This window comes from Lissotriton vulgaris, chromosome 9 (assembly GCF_964263255.1).
Source record: "Lissotriton vulgaris chromosome 9, aLisVul1.2, whole genome shotgun sequence".
Taxonomy (NCBI): Eukaryota; Metazoa; Chordata; class Amphibia; order Caudata; family Salamandridae; genus Lissotriton; species Lissotriton vulgaris.
This window is the reverse complement of record NC_141697.1, coordinates 1,057,506,861-1,057,532,770: the sequence shown is the minus strand read 5'-3', so window position 1 is coordinate 1,057,532,770 and position 25,910 is coordinate 1,057,506,861. Positions and strand designations below refer to the sequence as shown.

The 25,910-nt window shown below is 42.6% G+C and overlaps 1 protein-coding gene across 1 annotated transcript in view; it reads left to right on the top strand.

The window, feature by feature from the left end:
- The window catches only part of LOC147692792 (WAP four-disulfide core domain protein 2-like), an 85,453-nt gene extending 62,950 nt beyond the window's left edge, over positions 1 to 22,503 (top strand). The window contains exons 3-4 of the mRNA XM_086939015.1: positions 7,188 to 7,334; positions 18,477 to 22,503. Of these exons, the coding sequence (XP_086795141.1) occupies positions 7,188 to 7,334; positions 18,477 to 18,490 (161 nt within the window). The 3' untranslated portion in view covers positions 18,491 to 22,503. The remainder of the gene's footprint in view (positions 1 to 7,187; positions 7,335 to 18,476) is intronic.
- The last annotated feature ends 3,407 nt before the right edge of the window (positions 22,504 to 25,910 follow it).

The window sequence follows — 25,910 nt, the reverse complement described above, 5'->3', positions numbered from 1 at the left end:
CGTGACATTAGTACTCTTGACATACTCGTGCACTAACATTACATTTGATTGCAAGTTGGAGATCTACGATTTGTGGCTAGATCCCAACCTAAGAGATTGGAGGTCATGATGTGAGATTCATCTGCAAACAGGTGTAGGGCCACACAGCATTGTGCTCTTGTCTAGCCCTTCCACAAAATGCTCCAGTAAAACTATTTACAGTTTATAATTACCCAGCGATTGGGTGCTCCCAACATTCTCATATTTGTCTTTCTTTTTCTCCCTTTTTAATTTACAACATTCTACCTCCAGTGTGTAAAATGTTACAATACATCTATAGCCCTTCTCCACTGGGTTATAATGGTTGGTAAAGGCCCTGACCCTCGGTATAGGCCCCCACCTGGTATTGCCCTTAGAAGAAAGCTATAATGCTAATACTGTCTTCAAAAAACAACGTGCTCTATATAACCAAGGTAAGTGTAGAGAGAAGTATAGATGTACTATTCTAACTTCACCTCTACATATCGTGACAGTTTGATTTGATACGTGTAGAGTTTAATATGAAAAACTCAGTTATTGGTACCATGTACTGCAGACTTCCATAGGACCCTTCACTAAGCACAATTAAACTTGAGCTGTACACAGGGCTACTAACAGCTGCAACTGATTGCACTCAACTACAATCTGTGCAAAAGTGGAAAATAGTTTGAACTCAGATGGCTTTTACACATTTGCTGTAATTCTCTGGGGTTTCTTATTGACCTCTTCCTGAAGAACTGTATCGAGAAAAAAAACACACAACCGGGTCCAGCTTAAATACCTTTGCAAAATGAAACCACCTTCGCGCTTTCAAACTTATTTTTAGAAACCGATTTTATTGTGTCAAATAGCAGATACAATGCAGAGCCCTGTAACCCAGGAGACACCTGCCACAATATATATATTGATGAATAGCGACATTGACATTTAGATGACGTATTTCCAATGGAAACAAAAGAACATAAACAATATAACCCCCCCCCCCCCTCCCGTTGCACTGTTGCTCCGTCAAACCTTTGGTTCATGTTCTTGTCTTATATCATACATAGATGGGGCAATGTTCAGGCACATCTCCCCTACCTTGAAACTTCTTCAATGCATGATCCACTGATGCCAAATAGTACTAGATTTCATCTTAATAAATACCTCCGTAAAAATAACAAATCTTCCTTGCCCTCACATGTGAGGCAGGACATTGCTCAGGACCCCAGTGGAAAAGCTTTAGTTGCAGCATCTGAAGCCTGCATATCTGACCACAGTTAACGCAATACCTACTTCCTTTCTACATCATCGACTGAACCCAGATCCCTTTCTCACTTGTCTTTCAATTTGTTTACTGTATTGGACATATTAAATTATTATCGTCTTACAGACCAGTGAGATTGCCTTCTTATAGAGTGGAGCGGACATTAAGGAGGGCCGTCTAGGACATCTTTCAATTTCTTGACTTAACAAAACATGACTTGCCTAAGCTGCAGGTATATGTCTTTAAGATTCAATTAATTCATCTGCATTCCTTTAAGGCTTTCAAATGTTTGGAGACCAGTCCTTGCCCAGACATACAACACTTTCTCGACTCCAGTTTTACTCCATTTTCAAACTCCAGACAGGACTGTCACCTGTTTCAAAACAATTCTGCCCAAAAATTGTGTTTCACAGGTTAACACCTTTTTCAGCTCCACTAACCACAGGATGTACTGAAACATGGAAAGACTTTCTGGGGAGGTCCAGACAGGTTTTGTGAAATATATCTTTGCTTGCCCATGGCATATTGATCTATCTGCATTGACAGTACTTGCAGGGATACAAATGACCAGTCATTTATAATACCTGTTCAGATGCCCACATATTTGCCAATGCAAAATCCCCATCACACACCCCTAAACGCAGAGATGACCGTGAGGGGATTCTGTGCACTCCTCTATTCAAAAGCAGCATAGCAATGGGCTCATCAAGCCTCATGAAAATGGTTTCTGTGACAGAATAGTGTGTTTTGCAGGGAATGCAGAAACTTGGTCAGAGAGATCATTTGCTCACAAAGGATAGTGGCAATTTCATCCATTGATCCACGTAATTTTTAAAGCTTGCTAATATAAGCTCAAGATTAGTTTCCATAAAGTCTTCCCTAGAATGGGAAATTTAGTTGTCTGGAAAGCTAAAGTCCGATCTGGATATTTTTAGCAGGCAAACTAATGAGGTCAAGGGCTTTCACAGAGTCATGGGAAGTTTGTGGATACCCCAAAAATTATTTTGAAACTAGCGTACCGAGCAAATATTTTGATTACATGTAGGAGATGCTCCTAGGATGACTATGGACCAACAACACATAAAAGCAGGTTGTCAGCATAAAGATAAATTCAGGTTTCCCATTTTCCCGCTACTTAAGGCCTCTAAAGTGATCTCCTCTAATCCAGCCCCAGGGCGAGAGAGCATCCCTGCCCTTCTCCAGTAAAAAGGCTGCTGAAAGAGCACCCCATCAACTCTCCCCCTTGCCATTGAAGCAGTTTACGCTAGTTTTATTCATTCAACTAAAACCAATTTTACACAGTATCGCGAATGTAAATTGTCATTCAAATGAATCAAATGCCTTTTCAGCATCAGGAGAAAGAACTACCACATGCTCTTCCACTGTCTGGGTGCATTCCATTTTGCAATGCAAACCATGAACAATGTACCTGGTTGACCTAGATGGCATGAATGGATTAGACCTGATTTTAATAGGTCATCAATCACCTCTTAAAGTATGTTTGTCAGGATCTCCACCAATATCCAATTTTCTACATTTAAAAGTGAAATAAGTCTATGCGAGGAGCACACATCAAGGGGTTTACCTGACTAGGGTACTTTCCCTGCTGTGGCCCCATGGACGTCTGGTGATAAGAGTGTTGTCATATGGCACCATTGAACACGTGCAGCATTGGATACACACATTTACTGGTAAGTGTTAAACAATTCCACTGGAAACCTTTTTGGGCCTGATTTCCTTTCTTTCTGGAGTTCTAAACACATCAGCTACCCTCTCCAAGCCCTATTTCAGTACTCCTTTCTTCTATCTTTGAGGGCAACCATCTAACTCATAGAAGAATGATTTCAGCTTCTTACTTGGAGTATGGCAATTCTCTACATCCTCAAGTTCATCGGCTAAACAATAGCACAAACTGCAGAAAACTACAATTCAGCAGTAAATGTGGGTGTCGCTGTACACAAATGCCATGATATTTAATCTAGTTATTCCTATGGATTGAGTGTTTTATTAAAAACATGTATGGGTATGCACAAACGGGTATATGAAGACTGCTACAGCTCCCAGAAACTACAATTTTAATGTTAAAGGGTTTTCTCCATGATGTTAATGGTTAGAATTCAAAGAAATATCAATTTAAAACCGACTAGCTGTATCTGACTGCATATCTCTATCTAGGATACACACTATATCTAAAAATCTGAAACCGTTCTTAGGCGTGTGTTGTGTGATTTTCATTTCGCCTTTTTTTTTTTTAATATAAACTACCTGCACACTTTACGCTTGGCAGTTATCAAATTCAAATTTTCAAATTTATTTATTATGTTTTGGCTCTCAAAGAGGGCCACATAAACATGTACAATACACAGCAGCAAATACACAGAAAATACAAGAGTTTAAAAACAAAATTCAATCCGCAATAGCTATACATCAGAAAATCAATCTAACAAGGCCGGACAGACAAAATATCTCCAGGGATATTAATAAATAGCTAAAAATCCTTTAAAAAAGTTAAAAATATAAGAACAGAACATTTCGTTCGGGGGACAATAAAGTGCATGAAGGAAATCCTTTAAAGTGACAATGCTAAGGCGGAGACAAATTACTTTTAGCCATCGATTGCGCAAATTACGTAACATAGGACAAATCAATAATACATGCATACAGTCCTGGGTGTTCAGTTTACATAAATTGCACAAAGCAGAAGTGCCATGCCATTTGGATAACAGTAGATTAAGTGGAATTAAATCATAGCGTAGCAAAAACCAAAACCTACGTATCCCATGCGGTAGATTCCATAGGGCATAGGGTTGTGGCTGTTTCAACCTATAGGAGGAGATGAGAGGTTCCACATTCCTTTTATCACCAACTGATTTTTTATCGGAGAGGAAACAAAACTCCCACGAAGCCTCCTTGAGGGCATGTTTTAACTGCGTGGAGGAGTAGGAGAATAGAACACTTTCATCAAGTTTCAGTATCTTTACAGCCCTTCTAAAGTTGCTTACGAGTTTAGAGAACTCTTTAAAATTGCCCAAAAGTTCCTTTTTGAGGAGAACTCGCAGGGTGCCATCTCCCGCTCTGGCCAAACTGGCCACCCATCTTATTAGGGCGCATAGACCCTGAACCCAGGTACTCCTGAGTCCAAAGTCAAGCCTACAGGCGGCTAGTGGGCAAGCATTGTTTAGAGTCGAGAGGGATCTTAAGAGTTTCCCCTCAATCTTATGGCAGAAGTCCCAGTTTTTCACCTCTATTAATTCAATACCATACAAGATAGTTGCGGGGATTTTTGCTCTAAAAACTTCTAGAAGACTGGAAAAATGTCTTTTCCCCGTTGCCTGGTATAAGGACTTTAACCCATTGCCATGGGCAAGAGCTTTGCGGGAGCAGTGCTCTATATGGAGTTTCTCACTCATATTGGCCGAAAAATATTTTTCCCAAAAAAGTATAGGAAGTTACGACCTCCAATCTATGCCCTCCAATAGCCCAACCGTAATTTGTCGAGCGGCACTTCTTCTTACCAGCTATACACATCACTTTACTTTTGGTAATATTAATCTTCATGTAATGCTCACCAGCGAAGGCCTGTAGAGCCTGTAGCCGATTTGCAAGACCAATTGGAGTCAAGTCAAGAATCAGAACATCATCGGCATACATCAGGCAGGATATTGGAGTCCCTCCTATCATCGGGGCAATCCCCTCACTGGCAGACACGGCAGCAGGGAGGTCAGCCGTATATAAGGAAAACAAAAGGGGTGCCAATAAGCAGCCTTGTTTAAGGCCATTCCGAGATGGTATTTTGGCCGAAAGCCCCCTTTCGCCCCCCATTAAGACCCTGCACCAGGTCTCAGTGTGCAGAGCCCGCACCAGTTCCAACAGGTGGGTAGGGACACCAAGCGTTGCCAGTTTTCTCCACAGCGTTCCACGATCTACTTTATCGAACGCTGTGGAGAAATCAATGAAGGCGGCATATACCACTCCTCCTCTCACCTGGACATATTTATCTGTGATCACCTGAAGGGCAGTCAGGTTATCTAGCGTGCCATGCTCCCTTCGGAAACCGGTCTGTTCAAACGGCAAAATATTGCCGTCCTCGACCCAATCAGAAAGAGAGCTAAGGAGACATTTCGCAAAGACCTTTCCGATGGAGTCGAGGAGTGCAATCAGGCGGTAATTACTAGGGCTATCCCTTGTACCCTTTTTAAAGATAGGGACCAAAATACTTCCTCTCCAGGAAGCAGGAACAAATTTGGAGAGATGGCACGCCTTAAACAAGGGGTACAGAATTTTGCTCCAACTTAAGGGATCTTGTTTGAGGACCGTCATAGGAAGCTCATCCGGTCCCATGGCCCCAGAGGGCCGCATGTTTTTAATAGCCGTCTCGATTTCTTTCTCTGAGGGATGGGAAACCAGGTCTTCAGGTGCAGCATATATGGAATTATCAATACCTGTGGTCCCGTTCCCTGCATAGAGCTCTCGGATATGAGAGGACCATACCTCTTCTGGTATAGGAATGGGGCTGGGGGTATGGCGCGTACCACATCCCTTCCCAATTATTGCCCAAAAGTCTTTAATATTACCATGTACAGCAGATTCCCTCAGTTTAATCCAAACTTCATCCTCCCTTTCCTTTTTGATTTTTTGCTTGAGTCTGCTTCTCTTTCTTTTTAACCTGGCAATTTCTTTCCCACGTTCCAGAACCCTTTCTAAATACTGTTCGCGAACTAGTTTATTTAGTTCCCTATTCAGGGTACGCAATGTATTGGGGACTACCTCTCCTTTCCTAGGGGGAACAGTTTTTTTTGCGTACAATAAAATCTTTCGCATGAATTCTTCAAAATAAACAAATTCGCTACCATTCCACTCGTTTATTACCATTAGGGTATCGGCCAATAGGTCCTGCACCCCATTAATGGCGGCAAAGTTCCAGAAGCACCTTCCAGAAGAGGCATGGAAGGTAGCCTCGTTGCCATTAAGCGACCAAAACGCCGTATTCAAAGAATTTAAAGACATTGTTAAAAACAATATACTATGATCGCTGAGTGACGTAGGTATAATCTTTAGGTCCAGAATATGGGGAAACAGGCCATAGTCTGCAATAGCATAGTCCAAAATTGACGACCCAAAGGGGGATTTATGAGTATAATTAGCGGGGACGTCAGATGGAAATCTTCCATTTAAAATAATACCATCCCCAATCGCTAGTTCTTTTAACAAAATCTTCCCTCTTTTATTTGTCACCAAGTTCTCGGGAAAAAGCGTCTGGGGAATAAAATGAACCTCTTCCTTAACTTTATTCCTGAAGAGTTTCAGACTAGCATTTGAAATTTTGCAATTTAGAATACCTACAAGCAGAATTACAGGGGAAGATGGGGAATTTTTTATCTGTTCAATATATCGGAGAACCTGCTGCAAACTATCATTAAAACACTCCTCAGGGGGTATATACACATTAAAAATTACCATAGGATATTTTTCACCATTATGGAACAGATTTTCTAGAGTTATTGTGTGGAAAAGTCTACTAGGATCAATATAATGGGAGAATCTCCATTGCAATTTATTTGACAATAAGCAGGCAATCCCCCCCTGGCATGCCCTTGGCAGTTATCACATTTAACAGGGTGGTCTTAAGAAATAGGGGCCTCTGCACTGTTGCGTTGAACCAAGCACACAATTTGTGTACAATGAACGTATCATAAGATGATGAGTGGAAGCAAATACAGCTGTGAATGAAGTCTTAGGGTGTTGCAAAATGAAGCATCTGGATTTTGTGAAGTCTGCATTTTGCTTGAGAGAAGCAGGACACAAATACGGAGTGCATGGAAAAGAACTGGAGATGGGATTTGCTTTAATAATCCTTGACCTCAAAATGTATAGTAAGAACATTTGAAAATGTCTTGACAAATCCACGTTTTTCTGATTACAGACAAGCCTGGCGAGTGTCCTGCGGTGAAGGAGTCGGATACCAAAGATTGTGCTGATAAAAAAGTCTGCACCTCAGATTCAGAGTGTTCTGATTCTCTCAAGTGCTGCAACTCCAGCTGTGACAAGTACTACTGCCAAACTCCTGAAGGTAAACTTACTTCAAGAAGTAGAGTTGTTGCATACATTTATCTCAATATGACGTACTGAGTAGGACTATGAAGGTATAGACAGTTGGCAACTCAGGACTTCTATTTCTTGCTATACACCCCTTTCCTCCTTTATCTTTTCTTCAGGTGTCCAGTGTGTTTGGTCAGCTTTACCCTAAGTGGAACTGCTACTAACCCACTATATCAAATGAAAGTGGTGAAATTCGGCCTGGAGCCACTGAGGGTATCAATGTTCTCAGTCTTGCTCCATGCGGGTTGCATTAGGGACAGAGGACTACAGGTAAGATGTAATAGGCAGGACTGTAGCAACAGTGAAAGTGTGCCATTAGATATGTCAGGATTCATTCACACTGATAGGGCATCATTGACATACCTTGAGGTGATCCTCTTAGGATCTGGCGGTAGTCGATATTTATAGCATCAAACGCATTGTAAGGTGTTTTTTCTGTTTTTAGCTCACCACAGCTCAGGGATTCATACTGCTGTAGAGAAAGCAGAATAAGGCAAAACATCCATACATTGGGTCAAACTACTAATCCAGCACTGTCCGAAGCTCCTCTTCTAGTAGGACTCGATTGGAAGGCGAGAGAAGACAAAAGGATCTATTTGAATGGAAAGAGCTCACAATACAACAGGGTAAACCCAGGATAGATACATTCAAGATTTAAAGACTTCACATTATACAATAACAAATTTGAACCTGGTCTGTGGCGATGATCTCCATTTCTTGTATCACGGGTAGAGGTGAGAAAGTATGGACAATTGTCTGCTGGCCAGTTGAGAAGAATGAAATGACTGGCTGACATTTCAAAAGAGCATGCTACCAATGGACCACTTGGCATTAGAATTACAAAAGACAGCCGCAGTGGTCCTCAAGGCCTTCCTAAAGGCTAACAAAGGATTGGGCTGGTGTAGCTTTTGGGCACTAAATTGCACCAAGTATGGCCCTTGTTGGAGGATGTGTTCTTCCAATTTTAATTTTTGATCGCCATATGGCAAAGAAATAATGGAGCTAGTTCATGAAGGCATTCAAAGACCAGTCAAATGTAACTTAAACCTGATCCTCTACCTTATTTGCAGCCAATACAGAGATATCTTGGCTGCCATAACTCAGTGCCTTTCCTTAGGTCCTGAACATATCAAACTATTTAGTTACCCGCTAAAGAAGGTGTATTTGACTAAAAGAAAGACTGGCATACAGTGTGCTACAATATTCTTGTGTGCATTAACAACAATTCTATTTTCCCCACCTAAGACATGCTGTATATGAAGACTAGTGCAAGAATGTCCTAGTTTACTCTGTTACCGAAAACCACTATTTCCTACTGCCTTGGTCTCCTATTTGAAGGGCATTTTAACCTCAAAAATCAGACCCAGGATTTTGATATTTTTTGCAAATGAAATCTGTTAGCCAAATGTTCTGGCAGGGGGAAGACCTCTAAGGAATGTTAATTCTTTCTGACCTAAGCACACTAAGCTTCATTGTGATATTCTTGATATAAAGATTATTTTGGTTCATTCAGGAATTTACTTAGAGTAGTTAAATATATGCCATTGGATACTCTTGGTATCATCATCATAGGATAGCATGGACAATAAACGTATCCTCGAAGATGTTGAACAGAGAATCCACATGTAAGTCAAAAAGTGTGTGTGAGGTGGAAGAACCCTGTGGAACATAAAGAGAAGGCATGGCATCTCTGTCTGTTAAGGATACTGCATTACATTTTTGCTTGACATGAAGGAATGTAACCACCTGGGGTCTTGTTGTTGACATTCACCACAGTGGACATCTTATCCAGGAAGATGGTGGAAATCTATATCGTTTTTGATACCACTTGCCATCACTAACAGAGACCTCATCCTCCGTCTGCCGTCTTGAAAGCATTGGATGAAAAGTTAATTCCATATAAATAAAAGCAATATTTAATTGCTATGGTCTTCTGTTTTAGTAACAACAAGTAGTCGATTTCCCTTAGTGAAGCAATGTTCTTTATTTAGATATTCCAAAATAATTAATGTGCATAGAGTTTCAGTCAACACGTTTCGTTCAAGAGAATGAACTTCGTCAGGGCGTTTGTGATGATGAAGACAGACTCAAATAAGTTCCATATAGATGGGGTCTCTTCAGTAGAAAGTAACCCAATATCGCTCAAGTAGCAGTCACATGTCGTGGGTGGATCCGAGGTCAGGGAGTGCCTCCTTGATAAGGGCCCAATCCTGGGATATGGAGCCGTGAGGTCTCCGTACTCCTTCCTCGCACCGCCTCTGGATGTAAGTGGAATCTTCCAGATATTGGGTTACCTTCTACTGAAGAGACCCCATCTATATGGAACTGATTTGAGTCTGTCTTCATCATCACAAACGCCCTGACAAAGTTCATTCTCTTGAACAAAACGCGTTGACTGAGACTCTATGCACATAAATTATATTAGATTATATCTGAATTAAGAACATTGCTTCACTAAGGGAAATCGACTACTTGTTGTTTCTAAAACAGAAGACCAGGGTAGTGCACCGCTCCATTGTTCTCTGATTCTTGTTTATCTGCCTGGCCGTTTGCATCTCCCAACAGCGGGTGCAGGAGCAGTTTGTGCACACCAATTTTGACTACTCTAAAAACTACTTTGGAGTGGTTGTATTTCCTTCTGTGTTGAAACCCGCCCTACTGCTTGACGGGTGCTATAAGGTTAAGGACGGTTCCGTGTTTGCACCACCAATGCTAACAATACTGCAAATATGAACATATGTTTTGTCGCCTTCAAAGAGTGAAGTGTTCAATGTGACTTTAATTTAATGAAAAGTTTTGTTACACAGAAAAAAACAAAAATCATAGACCTAAGTCATATCGTATACTGGGAATGTTTGAATTATGTACAACATGTTTCCATTCGCCGCCGAGCCCCAGGGTTATCGGCTACATGGCTGTGTTAACCTGACAACGATATTTCGACTGTGTTGCTATTGCGGCCGGCCCAAGAGGTTGTAGGCTTAAGCTGTGCTATAATGGGAATGCACAATAAAGGTCTTTTAAAAAATACGAGAAAAAAAAACCTACTTTTGACGGGACACAGCAAAGAGGTGCGGCCATCTGAGTCCGCCATTGGTCCCTGCCCTCCACAATATTTAATTGCTGATTAGAAAACCATATATTTGGTCTTCTGAAATTATACAAAACCAGATGCTGTGGTTATAACTGAGACTAAGTACGTGAAATAGGTTTTCTCAAATCCAGTAGAGGAACGTACACCTCTGAGATTTGAAAGATACATTTTCTCTTTCTATATAGATTGAATCTAGGAATACTCATGGAAATTTGTTCATTATTGTATGAGTAAGCATTATGGGATTCAGTTACTCCTGTGGATTGAAAGTGTATCACAAATTGACAGGGATGCACTCAAAGGTAAAATAACAGAATTAATTTTATCCAGATTTTGCAGCACTTTTTGAGTTTGCATGTTATACATAACATGAGAAGCTGGAGAACTAACTGCATCATTTATGGCTTGGTGGAGCAAATCATCACAATAAAATGACAGTGGGGTTCTCTTAACTCTCATAGAGATTGGGCAACCATCACAGTTCTAACAACGAGGCCTAAGCTGGCCGTGAAAAATTCTTGACCTTGCTTCCAATCAGCAACAGAGCCACCACATCACAGTGGTGGAAGCCCTGCCTGTTTCACAGAATCAAACCCCTGCTTTGGGAGTTTGTCTGTGAAACAAAAAAGAATATTGAGTGGGTCAAAACAATGTGGCAATGCATCTGACGTTTAGTTTTGTTGAAAGCCCATCCGTCGAATCGACAGATGCACTTTTTCCAACATCATCCAGGCTACGATCTGTAAATGGGACGGGCAATCTTCTTCTAAATGGCCCAAAGCGAGGGCCTCATTCACACCATTGCCCAGGGTTGCCACCCACCCTGCTGTAACTGGTACCTTAAGTAACTATGAAGAAGTTTTTGTAAACACTTCATGTACTTGTATCTGAATATATTTAGCTTTTTAAATTCTGATTATGGTTATCCACTTCTATGAATGTGATGATGGGTTTGTCCATAGATTACTCTAGAAACTCGCTTCAGAGCTGGTAACTATCTACAAAAGCAGACTTTTGGGGCTATAGAAATGTGGGAATTTTGCAAAGAGCCAAAAGTGGTTTTATCTGTAGACTCTTGTCGGTACCTAGTGGCACAGCTACTTCAATATGTCATGAGGAACTAGTTTTAACCTATTTGGAAGATATGATTGGATTGGCACCACTAATGTTATGGATTAATAGCTAGGGGAAACAAGAGGGAGGTTTGGTTAGAACCTTTCTTAAACTTTGCCTCACACTGAACAAACTCCCCCACCCCCCAAATCTTTTTATTGACATTTTCTGTAAAAAGGTACAATAATAAATAGAGCACTGTTAAGTACCTAGATATCCTGTACATGAACACTATTACCCCCCTTCCCTCAATGCAATTCTCACACTGAACAAACTTGATCTTACGTAAGAAAAACCTTTGTTTCAGTTGGTATCCCTGAGCTGTTTAGCAACCCACAATTAATTTACCAGCGATACTTTGACTACTGTATGAAGTTACGGCAGGAGAAGGCGCAACACCAGGAATCAGTTGTTAGGTATTCCTCATTGTCAACTACAAAATGAATGGAACCATATCTAAAGCGGATAGGGAATCCCAATAGCTGTGTTTACTTAACACTTCTTAAACTTTGTACGGTGAATTTTAAGGTAGCTTTTCCTTTGCAAGGAATCTGGATGCAGGATATTCCCCCTTATCGATGTGATAATTCTTCCAGACAAAGCACGGCACACTCTGTTGTTTTGCTCAATAAAATAAAAAAATCGACACTGAGGCCCTATAGTTACTAGCACCTAACCTGCTATCCCCAAAGAACAGTAAATAGAGGGAATTCCCCCATCAGGGTATGTGTGCACCCGATCAAAACCCCCCACTGTTAAAGTGTGGTCCTCAACTCGACTGTACAATGTTCAACATAAAAAGCAATCAGTGCACCACTATGAATCTATTCCATAAAGTACAACATCGGTATCCAATGTTGCTTTGTTCAAATTCTGCTTTTATTTTGACTTGCAAATGATTCTAGTGTGACATACAACATGAAAGGTGGATCAGCCGATGTGTTTCGTCCATTACAAATGGACTTCTTCAGGGCATTCACAGAGCCCAGTAATGTGATTGGCCACTGTATTAAGATAAGACGTAATATGTCCGCAGCAGTATGCAACTATGCGCCGATTCAAATGAGTCACTTTAGGGGCTTTTTCCCCTTTGGAACACGTACCAGGAGGATCGACTTTGACTATACTGTCATGCTGCGTGGATGAGATTGTCCACCCTGGGCTGCTTTTAAACTTGTGTGGGACCCAATGTATTGATATTTTCAGGTGCGTTGCACGCTAACCCTGAGGTCATTAGACAGTCTGGGGTGGCTACTATTGACCCAAAGTGACTAATTTGAATCGCCGCATAGTTGCATATTGCTGCGGACATATTACGTCTTATCTTCATACAGTGGCCCGTCACATTACTGGGCTCTGCGAATGCCCTGAAGAAGTCCATTTGTAATGGACGAAACATGTCGACTGATCCACCTTTCGTGTTGTATGTCACACTAGAATCATTTGCAAGTCGAAATAAAAGGAGAAATTGAAGAAAACAATATTGGATACGGATTTTGTACTTTATGGAATAGATTCATAGTGGTGCACTGATTGTTTTTTATGTTGAATATTGTTTTGCCCACTGTATGCCTCTCTGCAGTCAGCCTTTTTGTTCCCCATTTTACGTCACACCAACATTAGACACTATAAGGATGGTTTAGTGTTCCTGCAGCAGCTATAAACAGTCCATATCTGCTATACTGTTATACATTTTATAGGAGTGGCTTTAGAAATTCGGAAACGCTATGAGATTTTGCATGATTATCTCTGAGATGTTATTTTGCACAGGATCTTGAGAAATGTATTGCATGTAGTTTTTGATACATTTATCTTAAAACTTTTTTCTTTCAAACTTATAAGGCTTTTATGAATTATATATCTTTGGTTCTTGTACTTTTATGGCATTTGCTGAATAAAGATTGATTGACTGACTATACGTCCTTGTTACCAACTGTTTTGGAAATATCTAGTCCTGAAGAAGACGTGACCAGAGTTGGGCCAGAAATAGAATACATGGCAAAAAAGGTCATGGTCAGTTGTGTGTTTTTTATTTTATTAAACTGATCCTTATGAAATATATCTTTTTAATATGTCTTACCAATCTAATTGGATCCTTCAGGGATGAGTGTTATAAATATAACCTTGAACACCATTTAATTTTCTTGAAGTATGTAAGGCTTTTGTATCAATGATCCTTTCAATTGTAATTGGCTACCGACAATGCTGTCAGCAGAAGAATCCTGGCTCAGTTTGAGGCAAAGAACGGCATATAAAGGTGGTCCATGAGAAAAGTCATACATGTATTTTATTTCTCTGACGGGATCCCTAAGACTATAAAACCACATATCAAATGTGTTGGAAATGGCCCTTTTTAAGGTACTTTCCCTCGACTTTTTGCTTTTGTCCCTCGTGGTTTTCCGCCGATCTATGTGCTAGCCTTCAGACTTTGAGCGCTTTTGACACTGCCATTCAGTGCCAATGCGCTGTGCTTGTCATATACATACAGGTGAGTGATGTATGCATAATTCGCTGATTTGAGATTGCAGTAAATCCTTTGTCTAGGGGTAAGACATATATGGTGGGCATGTAACTCAAATGCTCCTCCATGGGCCTGCAGCACTGGTTGTGCCATTCACGGAGGTAGCTCTTGAAACGTGTCACAAGTTTGCCTGTGTGTGTAAGTTACTGTTACTCAGCTTGGCATTTCAAAAGCTACTTGCCAAGGTGCTCCATGTCTCTCGCTTCATGGGAGTACTCTGGGAGCAGGGTGCAGTGTCGGGAAGAGGCAGGGCATGGGAACGGGAACGGGTGCACTACATGTCCTGGTAGTGAAGGGCACTGGATGTTGTGTTTGGTATGGTGGTGCCTACTTCTCACATTAAAATGGGGGAGCAGAGGAAAGGCTATTTAGCAGTAGTTTCTGCATGCAGAAGAGTAGCAGTATAGTAGTTGATATTGATGAGTTATTAATGGCAAATCCTCTCCAGTAGTGTGAGTGGATTCAACATTATTAATGTGGAAATGCCACTTTCGGAAAGCGGGCATTTCAGTGCTCATGGCTCTGTATGCCTGTCACCAATCTACATCTGGGTGCTGTGGGGACAGTTAAAACTGGGTATTTCTGATAAAAGCCCATAAACTAGGGGTTCGAGGGAAACTGCAGACTTCTGAATCTGGGGGGCCTTTCTGGGATGGATATGAGGGGGTGGAATTGGCACTCGCATTCCAGGGGGCAGGGTCGAAGCCCCAATAAAGATATTAATCAAGCCTCCCAGAGTAGGCTGGCAGACAGGACAACATTTAGAGAGGGCCTGTGCATTTCAAAGGTGGCCTTTTGAACTGATCTCATCTTCAAAATCCATTGTGGGGATAACTACTGGGGCTGACCAAGAGGAACTATTGCGGTAGGAGGGACTGCAACTGAATTATCTGCAGACGTGTGGTGGCCTAGGGCTTGCCGTGCTCCAGGATGGAGACTATCACTTGGTGTGTAATACAAAGACCAGTGTTTTATACATATGGTTGTGAAGTCTTTTGTAGTGTACTCAGTCTGTTGTGAGGGTGGTGTTGTGCCAATACTTTACATTTCAGCCCCAAGTGCTCTGCGCCAGGCTAATCAAGGGTGGGCACAGGTTATCGGACAAATGTATCATACTCATTTTGTCTGAGACAGTGGATTGTGTTTGGCTTTGATGCGTCTTAGCCCGCCAGAAACGCCTGGGTCCAACCAAATACATAATAGATACATTTTTATTAAGGAAGTGCCATGTGTGCTAGATGATGGGAGTGTTGATGTGGAGTGGATTACACATACCACACAATTCAACTAATTATGCCTGTTTCCAATTATAGTTAGCGTTACCTACAAATTGTCATTTGATTGGGCTACTATGCATTGTATGCATTTCTATTCCATTATTCACAAATGTCTATTTTAATTATTAACTATTAAGCGTGTTTGAGGTCAAATGTGCCTCACCTCTATTTTATGTAAAATTCAAGTCTAAATACGGTTCTAAATTTTATATATTCATGTCCAAGAGGCTTGCCTGTTTTCTCTTCGCCTTGCTAATGGTTATTGGACACATCGAATGTAATCATGATCGCACAGCCATTGTATTAAAAAGACAACTCTGACCATTGCGACTGCTGTCCCCTTGCTTTGCTGAATCCGGACAGTGCCATTGTAGCTACTAATAGTCACTCCATCTCAATGATCCCAGAAGTAATTTAGGTTTGGAGTATACACTATATAAGCAAAAGAAACATAACCACCAAGCGATATACATGGATGTCCTGATTTATAATTCAGTACACCTACAGAACTTGTGATAGCATGGAATTCATGTTTATGGATTACACCTAAAGGATAAACTATTGCAATAGTACATAATTCCTGATCTAAAAAAATGTGGCATCAGCAAAGAGGCTATTGCTAGGATGACGAGGCAAGGAAAAAACAAGTGGAGTGGAGCAGGCTCACACTAACTAATTAAACAATACAGGGGAGGAGCTGCAAGCAGAAAATGGAAAGAAGGAGTAAGAGAACATTGTTACAGCACCTAGAGAGGAGACCTTATGCCCTACATTATTAGGAAACTAGACTTCTGTTCTTTGATTATTATACTGATTTGTACCAGAGCAAGGTGGCGCCTAGCGGGGAGGCCATTCAGGATTTCCTGGAGGCGGCAGATCTTCTAGTGTTAGATAGGGAGCGGGCTGAGTTGTTGGGTCAGGACAACACCTTGAGAGAGGGCCATGGCGCGATTAAGCATATGCCCCAGAAGAAGACCCCTAGGGTGGACGGCCTGCCGGTGGAATTCTATAGTACGTACGTCGACCTTTTGGCCCCTAGGTTGGTCGCATTGTATAATACCGCAAGAAGGGCGCGCATTTTGCCTGTTACCACTCTTGAGGTGGTAATTATACCATTGCTAAAGCCGGGGAAACCTCCCCATGACAGGACGGCGGATCGCCCGCTGCCAATGCTGACTACGGATTAAAAGATTTTAAAATGGATTTTGGCCACCCGACAGCTCCCATTTATGGCCCAACTGATACATACGGATCAGGGCTGCCCCCTTTCCCCACTGTTGTTCACCGTGGGCATGGAGCCGCTGGCGGCGTGGGCCAGGACGGGCCTGCGTTATTCGGGATTACCAGTGCGCGAGCAAACTCATCATATCGCCCTATATGCTGATGATCTCCTTATGTTTTTGGCCGACACGGAGGGCGCCCTTCTTGGTGTGAAAACTTTATTGGGGGACCTTAGCATGGTTGCTGGCCTTAAGGTAAACTGGGCAAAGATTTGTTTGTTTCCTACTGCGCTGATGACCGAATGCCCAATATCTAAGCAGGGAATACCGTGGGAGCGTCAATGCATGACGTACCTTGGCACTCGTATTTACCATACCCAAACTGACCTATTGGAGAGTAATGTGGGCAGGGCCATTAGAGGGCTTGAAGGCTGTATCAAATTTTGGGGCACACTTACACTTTCGGTAGCTGGACGGGTTGCTCTCCTTAAGATGATAGCACTCCCCAGACTGCTGTACTACTTTAGGACACTACCTATTTGGATTGCAGCCTCGGTTTTTAAGCAACTTCAGTCAATGGTGGTTGCGTTCCTTTGGGCCCAGGGAAGACGGAGAGTGGCACTTAACACGTTGATCAGACCGAGATCAGAGGGCTGCTTAGCGGTCCTTGACTTTGAAGCTTATTATTTAGTAGCGCAGTTGCAGTGGCTCACTCAGACGGTAGCACGGACGTTCCGGGGCTCAGACGGCGTGGAGAGGAATCAGGTTGATAGACAGACACTCTCAAGATTACCATTGCAACTGCCGCTCTCTGTCTCCTCTCTTACTCGAGAGATGGGGACGTTTAAACTCTGCTGGAACAGAAGTTAGCGGCGAGCACAAATGGCGTGGCCGTATGCCCCTGAGATTCCGTTGACGGGTGTGCACTGCTTTGCCGCACTGCGGTAATTGGGTGGTACTGACTGCCTGGGCGGAGAGGGGGATGGCCACCATTGAAGATCTCTATGAAGATGGCGCTGTAATTTCTTATGAGGTATTTCTGGACAGCTATGAGTTGGCTCGTTGGGACTACTTATTGCATTTGGCGCTTATAACGGCCATCCAAGCGCATTAAAAGGAGGGGCTCAGAGAACCGCCACCATCAATGGCTTGTCAATATGTAGTTCTAGCAGCTGGCATCATCAAGGCGGTTACATGTCTGTATCGCGGAATGATGCACGAGAGACTAGCTCCACTGGTATCGTTCCGACAAAGGTGGGTCCTAGTTTTCGGAGATGGAGAACGGAGCTTATTAAATGGGCGGAATGTAAGGGGTCCACGAGATTGCAATTGGCGGCCCGCGCTAATAGCGACACGGCGCTAGAGATGGCGAGAGCATGGGAGGCGCTAGTACAGTTATTAAAAATCGAACACGAACTTCGATGAGGAATCGCCAGTGGAGAGGGGGGTGGGATAAGAGGGAGGGCAGGGGGATTGCCTTTCGGTTCATGGCAAGAGGATGGATATTTTTATATGACACTGGCAGGACTGTTTATTGCAAATGGGCTCCATTTAGTATTACAGCGATCCATGCTTGGCAAATCCTACGGAGCATGATTTCTTCAGTTATAAATGCCTGTCAGATATGTGAGATATTCCTCAGTTATAGTTCAATCTCATAACATGCTAGTCTGAATGTAATATATTCTGACATTGAATGCAATTGTGTTGTGCGATTTAAAACAATAAAAATATATTTAAAGAAATAAATTAGGAATCTTGACTTGAGGAGTGAACTAGGGTCCTTGGAAACAAGTAACTCCACTAGATAGGACTGAAGTAGCTTTAAAGTACTGACACCAGTGTTCTGGTTTACGATCTCACCTGACTTACTGTTTTTATGTTTCAGGGTTGCAGCCATGAAACAGGAAGAGACAACTACTGCAAGTGGAGCCATCGTTCCCTAGGAAAACACTATTGATGTTCTACACATGATGAATTAAGAAAGCCATTCTCCCCTTGAGTGATTTTCTTGGAATCGTTAAACAATATGCCGGTGGAGTTCAGCGACTTGTCAATGCTAATATGGGTTTCCATAGTTCCCACATTCCTCCTAATTGTTTTTATTGTCAAAGTGGGGTTGTACGTTTCTTGTGCCCGAAAGATTTTTGTCTTTTCAAACGTAGATCTGCATCCCTCTATAGGCCTGGTTTCTCCTTTACTTCCCATACTCCTACACTCGTTTCATGTTTTACCACTTGTTATCTGGACATGAACCATTACTCCTGTGATGTACAAAGGCATAAGGGTGAACTGGGCCAGAATCATATGCTGGCTGAAGGCTGATACATTCTAAGTCTGTAGGAAATGCAGATTCTGTCTCTAAACCCTTCATATGTGAAACACTCAATCCCTAGAACACTTGCCTAATCCCTTGGATCCCAGGGACTATTTTTAAACTTTGCTCTGGATCGGGGGTTTTTGCAAACAGTTCCCGGGGGCTGCAAAGTACTGTCTGAGGCATACCCTGCTGAGGATCGCACAGACGCCTGCAAAGCAAGAGTCAGAGTGATGAAAGACAGGCGTAGGGGGACGCAAAGCAGATGCATGGTGTGGACAACAAACCAAGCCTTTACGTGACTTCTGTCTGGCACCAACGCTCTCTTCTTGTGCACCAACAATTAAAGTCAAAGCATTGACTTATGTAAAACGTGAGAGGGAAAGAGATACTCATCTGGTGGCTGAATTGTAAAATGTGAAACCAGAAATCCTGGCATCAGTCCTGGCTTCCCCACTTGATGAAATTGTGTGATCCTAGGAAATTGGTTAATTTCACTTTTCCTCCTATTTCTTCATTACCACATATGAGAGACCCTTAAAATATAAGAGAAGTGTTCTGGATGTGTGCTGTACAAAACCTTCTCTTGTGTTTTATAACAACCAAGGCTATGCACAAGGCGCACCTGACAAATGACTTGCCTCTTGGTTCACAAATGGCATTGTTTTCAGAATGGGGGGCCGCATGAATGTTTCTAAGATCATGTTTGAAAACTATCACTTCCAATAAAAGCTTCTGATATAATCTGATCTATTAAGGTAAAACGCTCATGCATATTATTAAAATACACTTTTTTTAAGTTTGCAGAGCTTATTATGTTTTTACCTGTTTAGTGCAATGTATCTTTAAAACTAAAGGATTTCCTATAGATAAGTTGTCTAGGACAGCTTCTTTTCTTATTTATCATTACTTTAGTTAACTTGTAAATAAAGTATGCCAGTCTGTTTCACAGCTTTCTGAATGTTCCTGTTCTGTCAAGTGAACAGCAGCCCAGTGTGCTGTTCACCAAGGGGCCGCAATTAAAGATCAGGAGGGCCACATGTGTCTCTGGGTGTACTTTGTGTATCCCTGCCCTGGATGATACACCGCCTCATACCACTGGAATGAGAGAAATTCGCCCAGACACTACTTGAATGGATATTTACATTTTAGGCGAATGCTAGACACACCATCTCAATAAATAATGCCTTTGTTCAAGCTAATTGAGCACCTTGTATTTGTTATTGCATCATGCTATGTGTTTGGATACACCCTAACTAGCAACAAGCATTTGCAATGCAATTGGTCTCGCATTTAGGGGAGTTTGAGCTATTTGCATTGTAAATGACTATGCCAATACCTTAACTTTGCACAAATGGGGGACCTATTGCATTGTGAATGCAGGGGGATGCAAGAGGGGTTGGGGTTAAATAGGATACAAGGCAATGAGGAGCGTGAAGTGGGTGAGACGGAAGGGGGGCGAGTGGGGCTTGAGGGACAGTAGGAGAGGACAGGCAGGGCAGACGAGCGAAGAATGCAGTAGAGTGACAAGGGAGGCAGTACAGCGGGAGTAGAGAAGGGAAGCTGGGGAGTAAAGGAGCAGTGGATGAAAAGGGGAAGGGGCAGTGGGTGAGAAGCTTTAGGGGTGGGGTGATGGGTGGCAGGAGAAAGGAGGCTGCGGGGAATGTAGAAGGGGCTGGCAGAGAATGATAGGTGGGGCAAAGACCTATCTTGGCTCGAAGCTAGCTCTTGGGATGCCCTTTGCCCGCTGGTTCCACGGTGCCACCTACTGAGCTGTGGGGCGCTGTACGGCAGGAGGTGGTGCCGGCGGCAGCCCATGAGCCTCAGCCCAGAGCCAGGGCCGGGCACCGTGGTCTAGGTCCGCTCATGCATGGGTTGTTAGTTTGTGGTGGTGCGGATATGTGTTCTATAAGCCGCTCTGGGCCGTGCAGAGCAGTGCACACTGCGAAAATGGCAGCAGCTCCTTTTTTGTCCTCAGCATCAGTGTGCCAAACAGCTCCCGACCTGCACTGAAGAGCAGGCAGGGGAAGCCTGAGAGATCAGCAGAGCAGAGACCTGCAGTGCCTACGACTAGTGGGAGGGGAAGCCTGCATGTACATGCGGGTTGTTGGAAACACGGTCTGTGGGAAATAGTTTTGAGTGTTCATGCTTGTGGCTGCCTAGCTGTAGTGCGCATGCACAGCGATCCTGTGTGCGTCAGCATTCTGGAACATGTTTAGTGGCCATGTTGGGGACACCTACTAAAAAGAGGAAAGTGCAACAAGGCTAACAGCATACCATAGAGCTGTGTGTTCTGTATAGCCCGCCTTAGGAGGGGCGCGGCCATGTTAAGACTATAGCGAGAATGAGCTGCAAAGTAAAACCACGTACAGTGCAACATGGCTGCTGTGTAAAAGTAGAGTGCGCTGAAGGGGTACTAGGACATAATTCTTTTAGCAGGCACTGACGGGGAGGCAATGTACATGACATGGGAATGAGGGAAGTACTGAAGAGTTATGACGAGGAGCGCCATGAAGGGAAGAGGCAACTGCCGGATTAGGGGGAGCACATTGCACCGGGAGCGTTTAGTGCAAGCAAGTTCGGAAGACGGGACAGTACAACGCAGAGAAAAGGGTTGCCGCTGCAAGGTCGGGGTGAAGAAAAGAAAAGAAAGCATCAAAGAAAGATACTTTGGAGGGTGTGACCGGTGAGCTGAACCAAGCTCAGCTGTCGGCGACTCATGGCCTGGCGGCCGTGAAAGTGAAAGTTCGGCCGTCCGTGGGCAGTGAATAATTAGGGGAGGAGAAATGCCTGAGGCAGAGCGCACGCTGGGGGATGCCTGTGGGAAAGAGGCAGATGGCTTTGATGTGCACGCGCTTTTCACGGGCACTGCATGGAATCGCCCGATGGTTAAGCTCTGGTTAAGCCCCAATATCTCTCGCTAGCAATGCGCAAGCACATTAGCAGGCGAGACCTAAAAAGAGGGTGACTTACAAACGCCGCAATGGTCACTGTTGTATCTTTTTTCTGCCACAAACCCTTCTGTGATGTGCTTAGTTTTATTATTCGCAAATAAATCTATCATCAAGGCCATGCACAATGATTTAATAAAAATGCCACCTGGTGGGTAACACCTTAGGCAGAATTGTACATTATGGGTGAGTGGAAATCAAGATCCAGGAAACTGCATTCAAGGATGTTCAAACAAATTAAAACATTTTGCTGAGCGGTTACGAGAAGCTAAAAAACAGTGCTTTTTCGATACCGGCCAATCAGTCCAGCTTTCTATTGCTCGGTCAAAGTGAACATACGTCACAAGAGAGGCTATTATGGAAATAAACACTTTTCTTGCAGAATACATAGATCTTCGCTTGAAACTGGTACGAACAAAATATATTGCATTTGGGTAATCGCAGCTTCTTAGTGTTGAGGACGAACGAGCAAGTTATCTGGCATCTATACAGCCAGACAGATTGTCTGAAGCAAACAAGTACTGAATGCAAAAACATATTTTTAATATAAACCTCGACCTCTGCATTAACTTATGTATGTAATATAAAATACTTACTTTGTATACATTTTTCTAAAACCTTTAAAATAAAGTATTTCCTCATGCTTATTCTTTCGTGGCCTCTTTATCATGTTTTGATATAAAAACAGTGCAAAGAAGTGATGTTAAAAAGGTGCCATTTAATTTTAAAACTCCCTAGGAGAAACGGAAAATGTAAAAATATGTGCTGACCTGAAAGGATGGTTAGATTATCAGTTTGCTACAAGTCCCAATGGATAGTGTACACTGTTCAATAATTAACTAGTTCCTGTGAATCACTCATTCTGCACCGATTGGTACACTGCCTTTTCGTAACTAACTCCAGCCTTTGATAATTGCCACAGGTTACAGGGTCCTAGCATCCAGAGGATTCTGAACCGATGGCAGCATCACCATCACTCATCCATCATTTCATGCTCTGGGTTCGGCGTACAGCTAATGAATTGGCCAAGACCCACGCCTTAATGACTGTCATCAATTGGCCCAGCAAGTTAGAAAAGACAATGGCATGGGTTAGCGAGAACTGTCATCGGAAACTCAGAAAGAGTACTAGTAAAATGTATCGAATAGGCAATTTATAATCTAGGGCTCTTGGTTCAATGTGCTTTGTTCTTCTGGCCTACAATACAATTCTAAGCGCCTTGTTCCAAACTGTGCACTACCATTTATTTAATAAATCCTATGATAATTGTGTTTATCTGAATTATTAGCAGAGGTTTTCAGAGTCTCTAAAATACCAATACTGGGTTTAAACACCAACATTTGCTTCAATATTCTTCTACGGCCAATTTATGTAATCTCGTATTTTTGACCGAATTGTGATTTCCTTCTACATGTGACTGCCACTTTCAACTTGTTTAATAATGCTAAGTCAAGTATCAACCTCACCCTTTTTGGATTGATCCTCTGATCCCGTTGTCAACTCAAATGAGTTCTCCAAGAGTTATGTTGCATAGCAACGGTTGCTAATTGGTGCAGTTTATGTAAAACTACATAAATAAAGTGGCTGTTGGCAAATGGAAATTTCTCGAGGTCTTGCAAGGCTTCTGAAGAAGAAACAAGGATCGTTTGCAGACACTCCATTCTAATTGTCTGTGCTCACAATGCCTTCTGTAGAAGTTAATAAATGTAAGGAAGCACAATCACATAATATTGCACATAAAACTAGGAACAAGAAGAAGCCAATGCAGCGTTGATGAAGGTTTCTCATGCTATCCCGTGGCTTAATGGAGCCTGCTGCCCAAAGGTCTCTCTATGATTTCCTTCTCCCACTGATGGACAAACGCCACTCACAAAAAACTCTACCCGGGAAACTACTGAAAACAGACGTTCTCTCTTTTCTGTCAATTTTTGCCTCAATTTCTGCAAAATTTATAGTGCGACCAGCTAGTAATGAGATATGGACCCCTAATGTTTAGGTATCCCCACTGAAGCCACAATCGGGCAACATCTGCTTCCAAACATCGACGACTCCTTAAAGCACTGACGCTTGATCTATTTGGACTAGATTGATTTCTCTGAATCATCTCCCATTCCCCCTTTACTGGCTCTCTAGGGTCTGTCTTATACCGACACCCCGATAAAATAGATGCTGTGCAGGTTACTGTGAGTGAATCAGTAACATTCTGAAACTTGTGGTTTGGGATTATGGTTGACTTCTGGGGAGTTGTCTTTCAGTCGAAGATAGCAAACCTTTCAGCACTAGCTTAGGCCAACCCTTCTTGAGCCTTAATACAAACACAGAGCTATTGAAAGCTCTTTGGCTCACAAGAATATTTGTGACTTGTGTCATAATCCTATATTTACTTACTACACGCCAAGGAGCAGCCACATATCAGAAAAGGCTCTAGCTCTATGCTTTCTGCAAGTTCCTCTATGAGGCCTAACATTTTCTGCCTCGGAATCCATTACCGCTTTCGTTCCTTTCCCAAGATTCCTTACGGAGAGTCGAGAAACTGCTACAACTCTTTCCAAAATAGCCGCGTTCGTTCTGGTTGATGCATTTCTGACCATTCTTTCTGGTTAGGATTTAGTGCCATCATACCTTTAGCTGGGTGTGTGCGATCTATAACTGCCCACTTACATAAACAAAAAAATCAGAAAAATGCAGGGATAATTGAGACAAAGACCCAGTGACCAAAAGTGATAATCAGTCACCCACTGTGCTACTTGTAACCTAGACAGGGACAGAACAATGACCCGTGGAAGGCCTGCAGACACTGATCCTGATCAAGAACATACTATAACTTTTATTATTAGCTCTGGTGCTGAAAGTTAGGCTTTCTAAGCCCCTTTCTGGGATCATATCATGGCTCCAAAAGCGGGTAGCACCTTTGGGTTTCTTTTTTGTACCTAACTAACTGTTTCGAGTAAGTAGTGTAAGCTGGGGGCCAAAGGGGGGGCCTGTCACTTTTCCGGGCATGAATGAGGATTAATGGTATCAGCTTATACTACTCGAGTACATTACTTATCATTAAAAACCTTTTCCTTTCACGACCTACAATCTAGTTTGAATCACCTATGTATGGGAAATTTTAATACATATTTACAAAGGCCCAGCTTTATTCTGGCTATTCAGGATTCCATCAGCAGCTTACTGGGAGGAGGGCAGGAGGAATAAAATAGCCTATATGACTTGCTTTGTTCAAGGGTGAATGGCAACTGGGTTAAAGAGCACTGAAACTCACGAATGAAGACCCTGTAGATCAGTGATACTCAAAGTACGGCCCGAGGCCCTCTTGACCTTTACATGCGGCCCCCCTGGTGAACAGCAGCACGAGCTGCTGTTTAGTTGCTGAGCACAAATATTCAGAAGAAAGTTAAATAAGCAAGCAAACATTCATTAACCTGCAAATAAATTCTTGCCCATTTATTTAACATTAGTTTAGACATCTTTACACATTCCCTGATCCACCCAGACCCCCTACCACCACCCTGCTGGCATCAGTCCAGCCCTCGGTCACATCACAGACTGTGCTTTGTGGCCCCTGGGCAAATGTTTTCAGGTACCCCTGCTCTAATCGATGACGTGCAGAAATGGGTAGATGCACACTTGGTTCTTGTTAAGCTCTGGCAATTATGGGAAAACAAATCATAACCTATTAGGCGGGTCTAATGCGAGGTGTAAAAGCATGACTTTTCTTCAAAGAGAGGTGGGAGCTGAAACAGTATTTGTGAGCAAAATGGCTTGCTCAGGCTATCCCAACCCTACACCAATGTGGAAGTGGCAAGACCATCTCTTATTTTAGGCACATTAGAAGTTAGATGTTGCACAGCTCACGAGATGGAAGGATAATACCCACCTGCTCTAAAATATGGTTATTGGAGATGCAAATCTACCTGACCTGGAGAGATGCTTGAACGGGTCGGATAGCTAAAACGGAGAATTAGCATTGCTTAATCCATTTGGGACCGCACTAATTTGAAAAAAAACAATGAATTTTGTATTGACATTTGTTAATTCCCAATGAGTCATC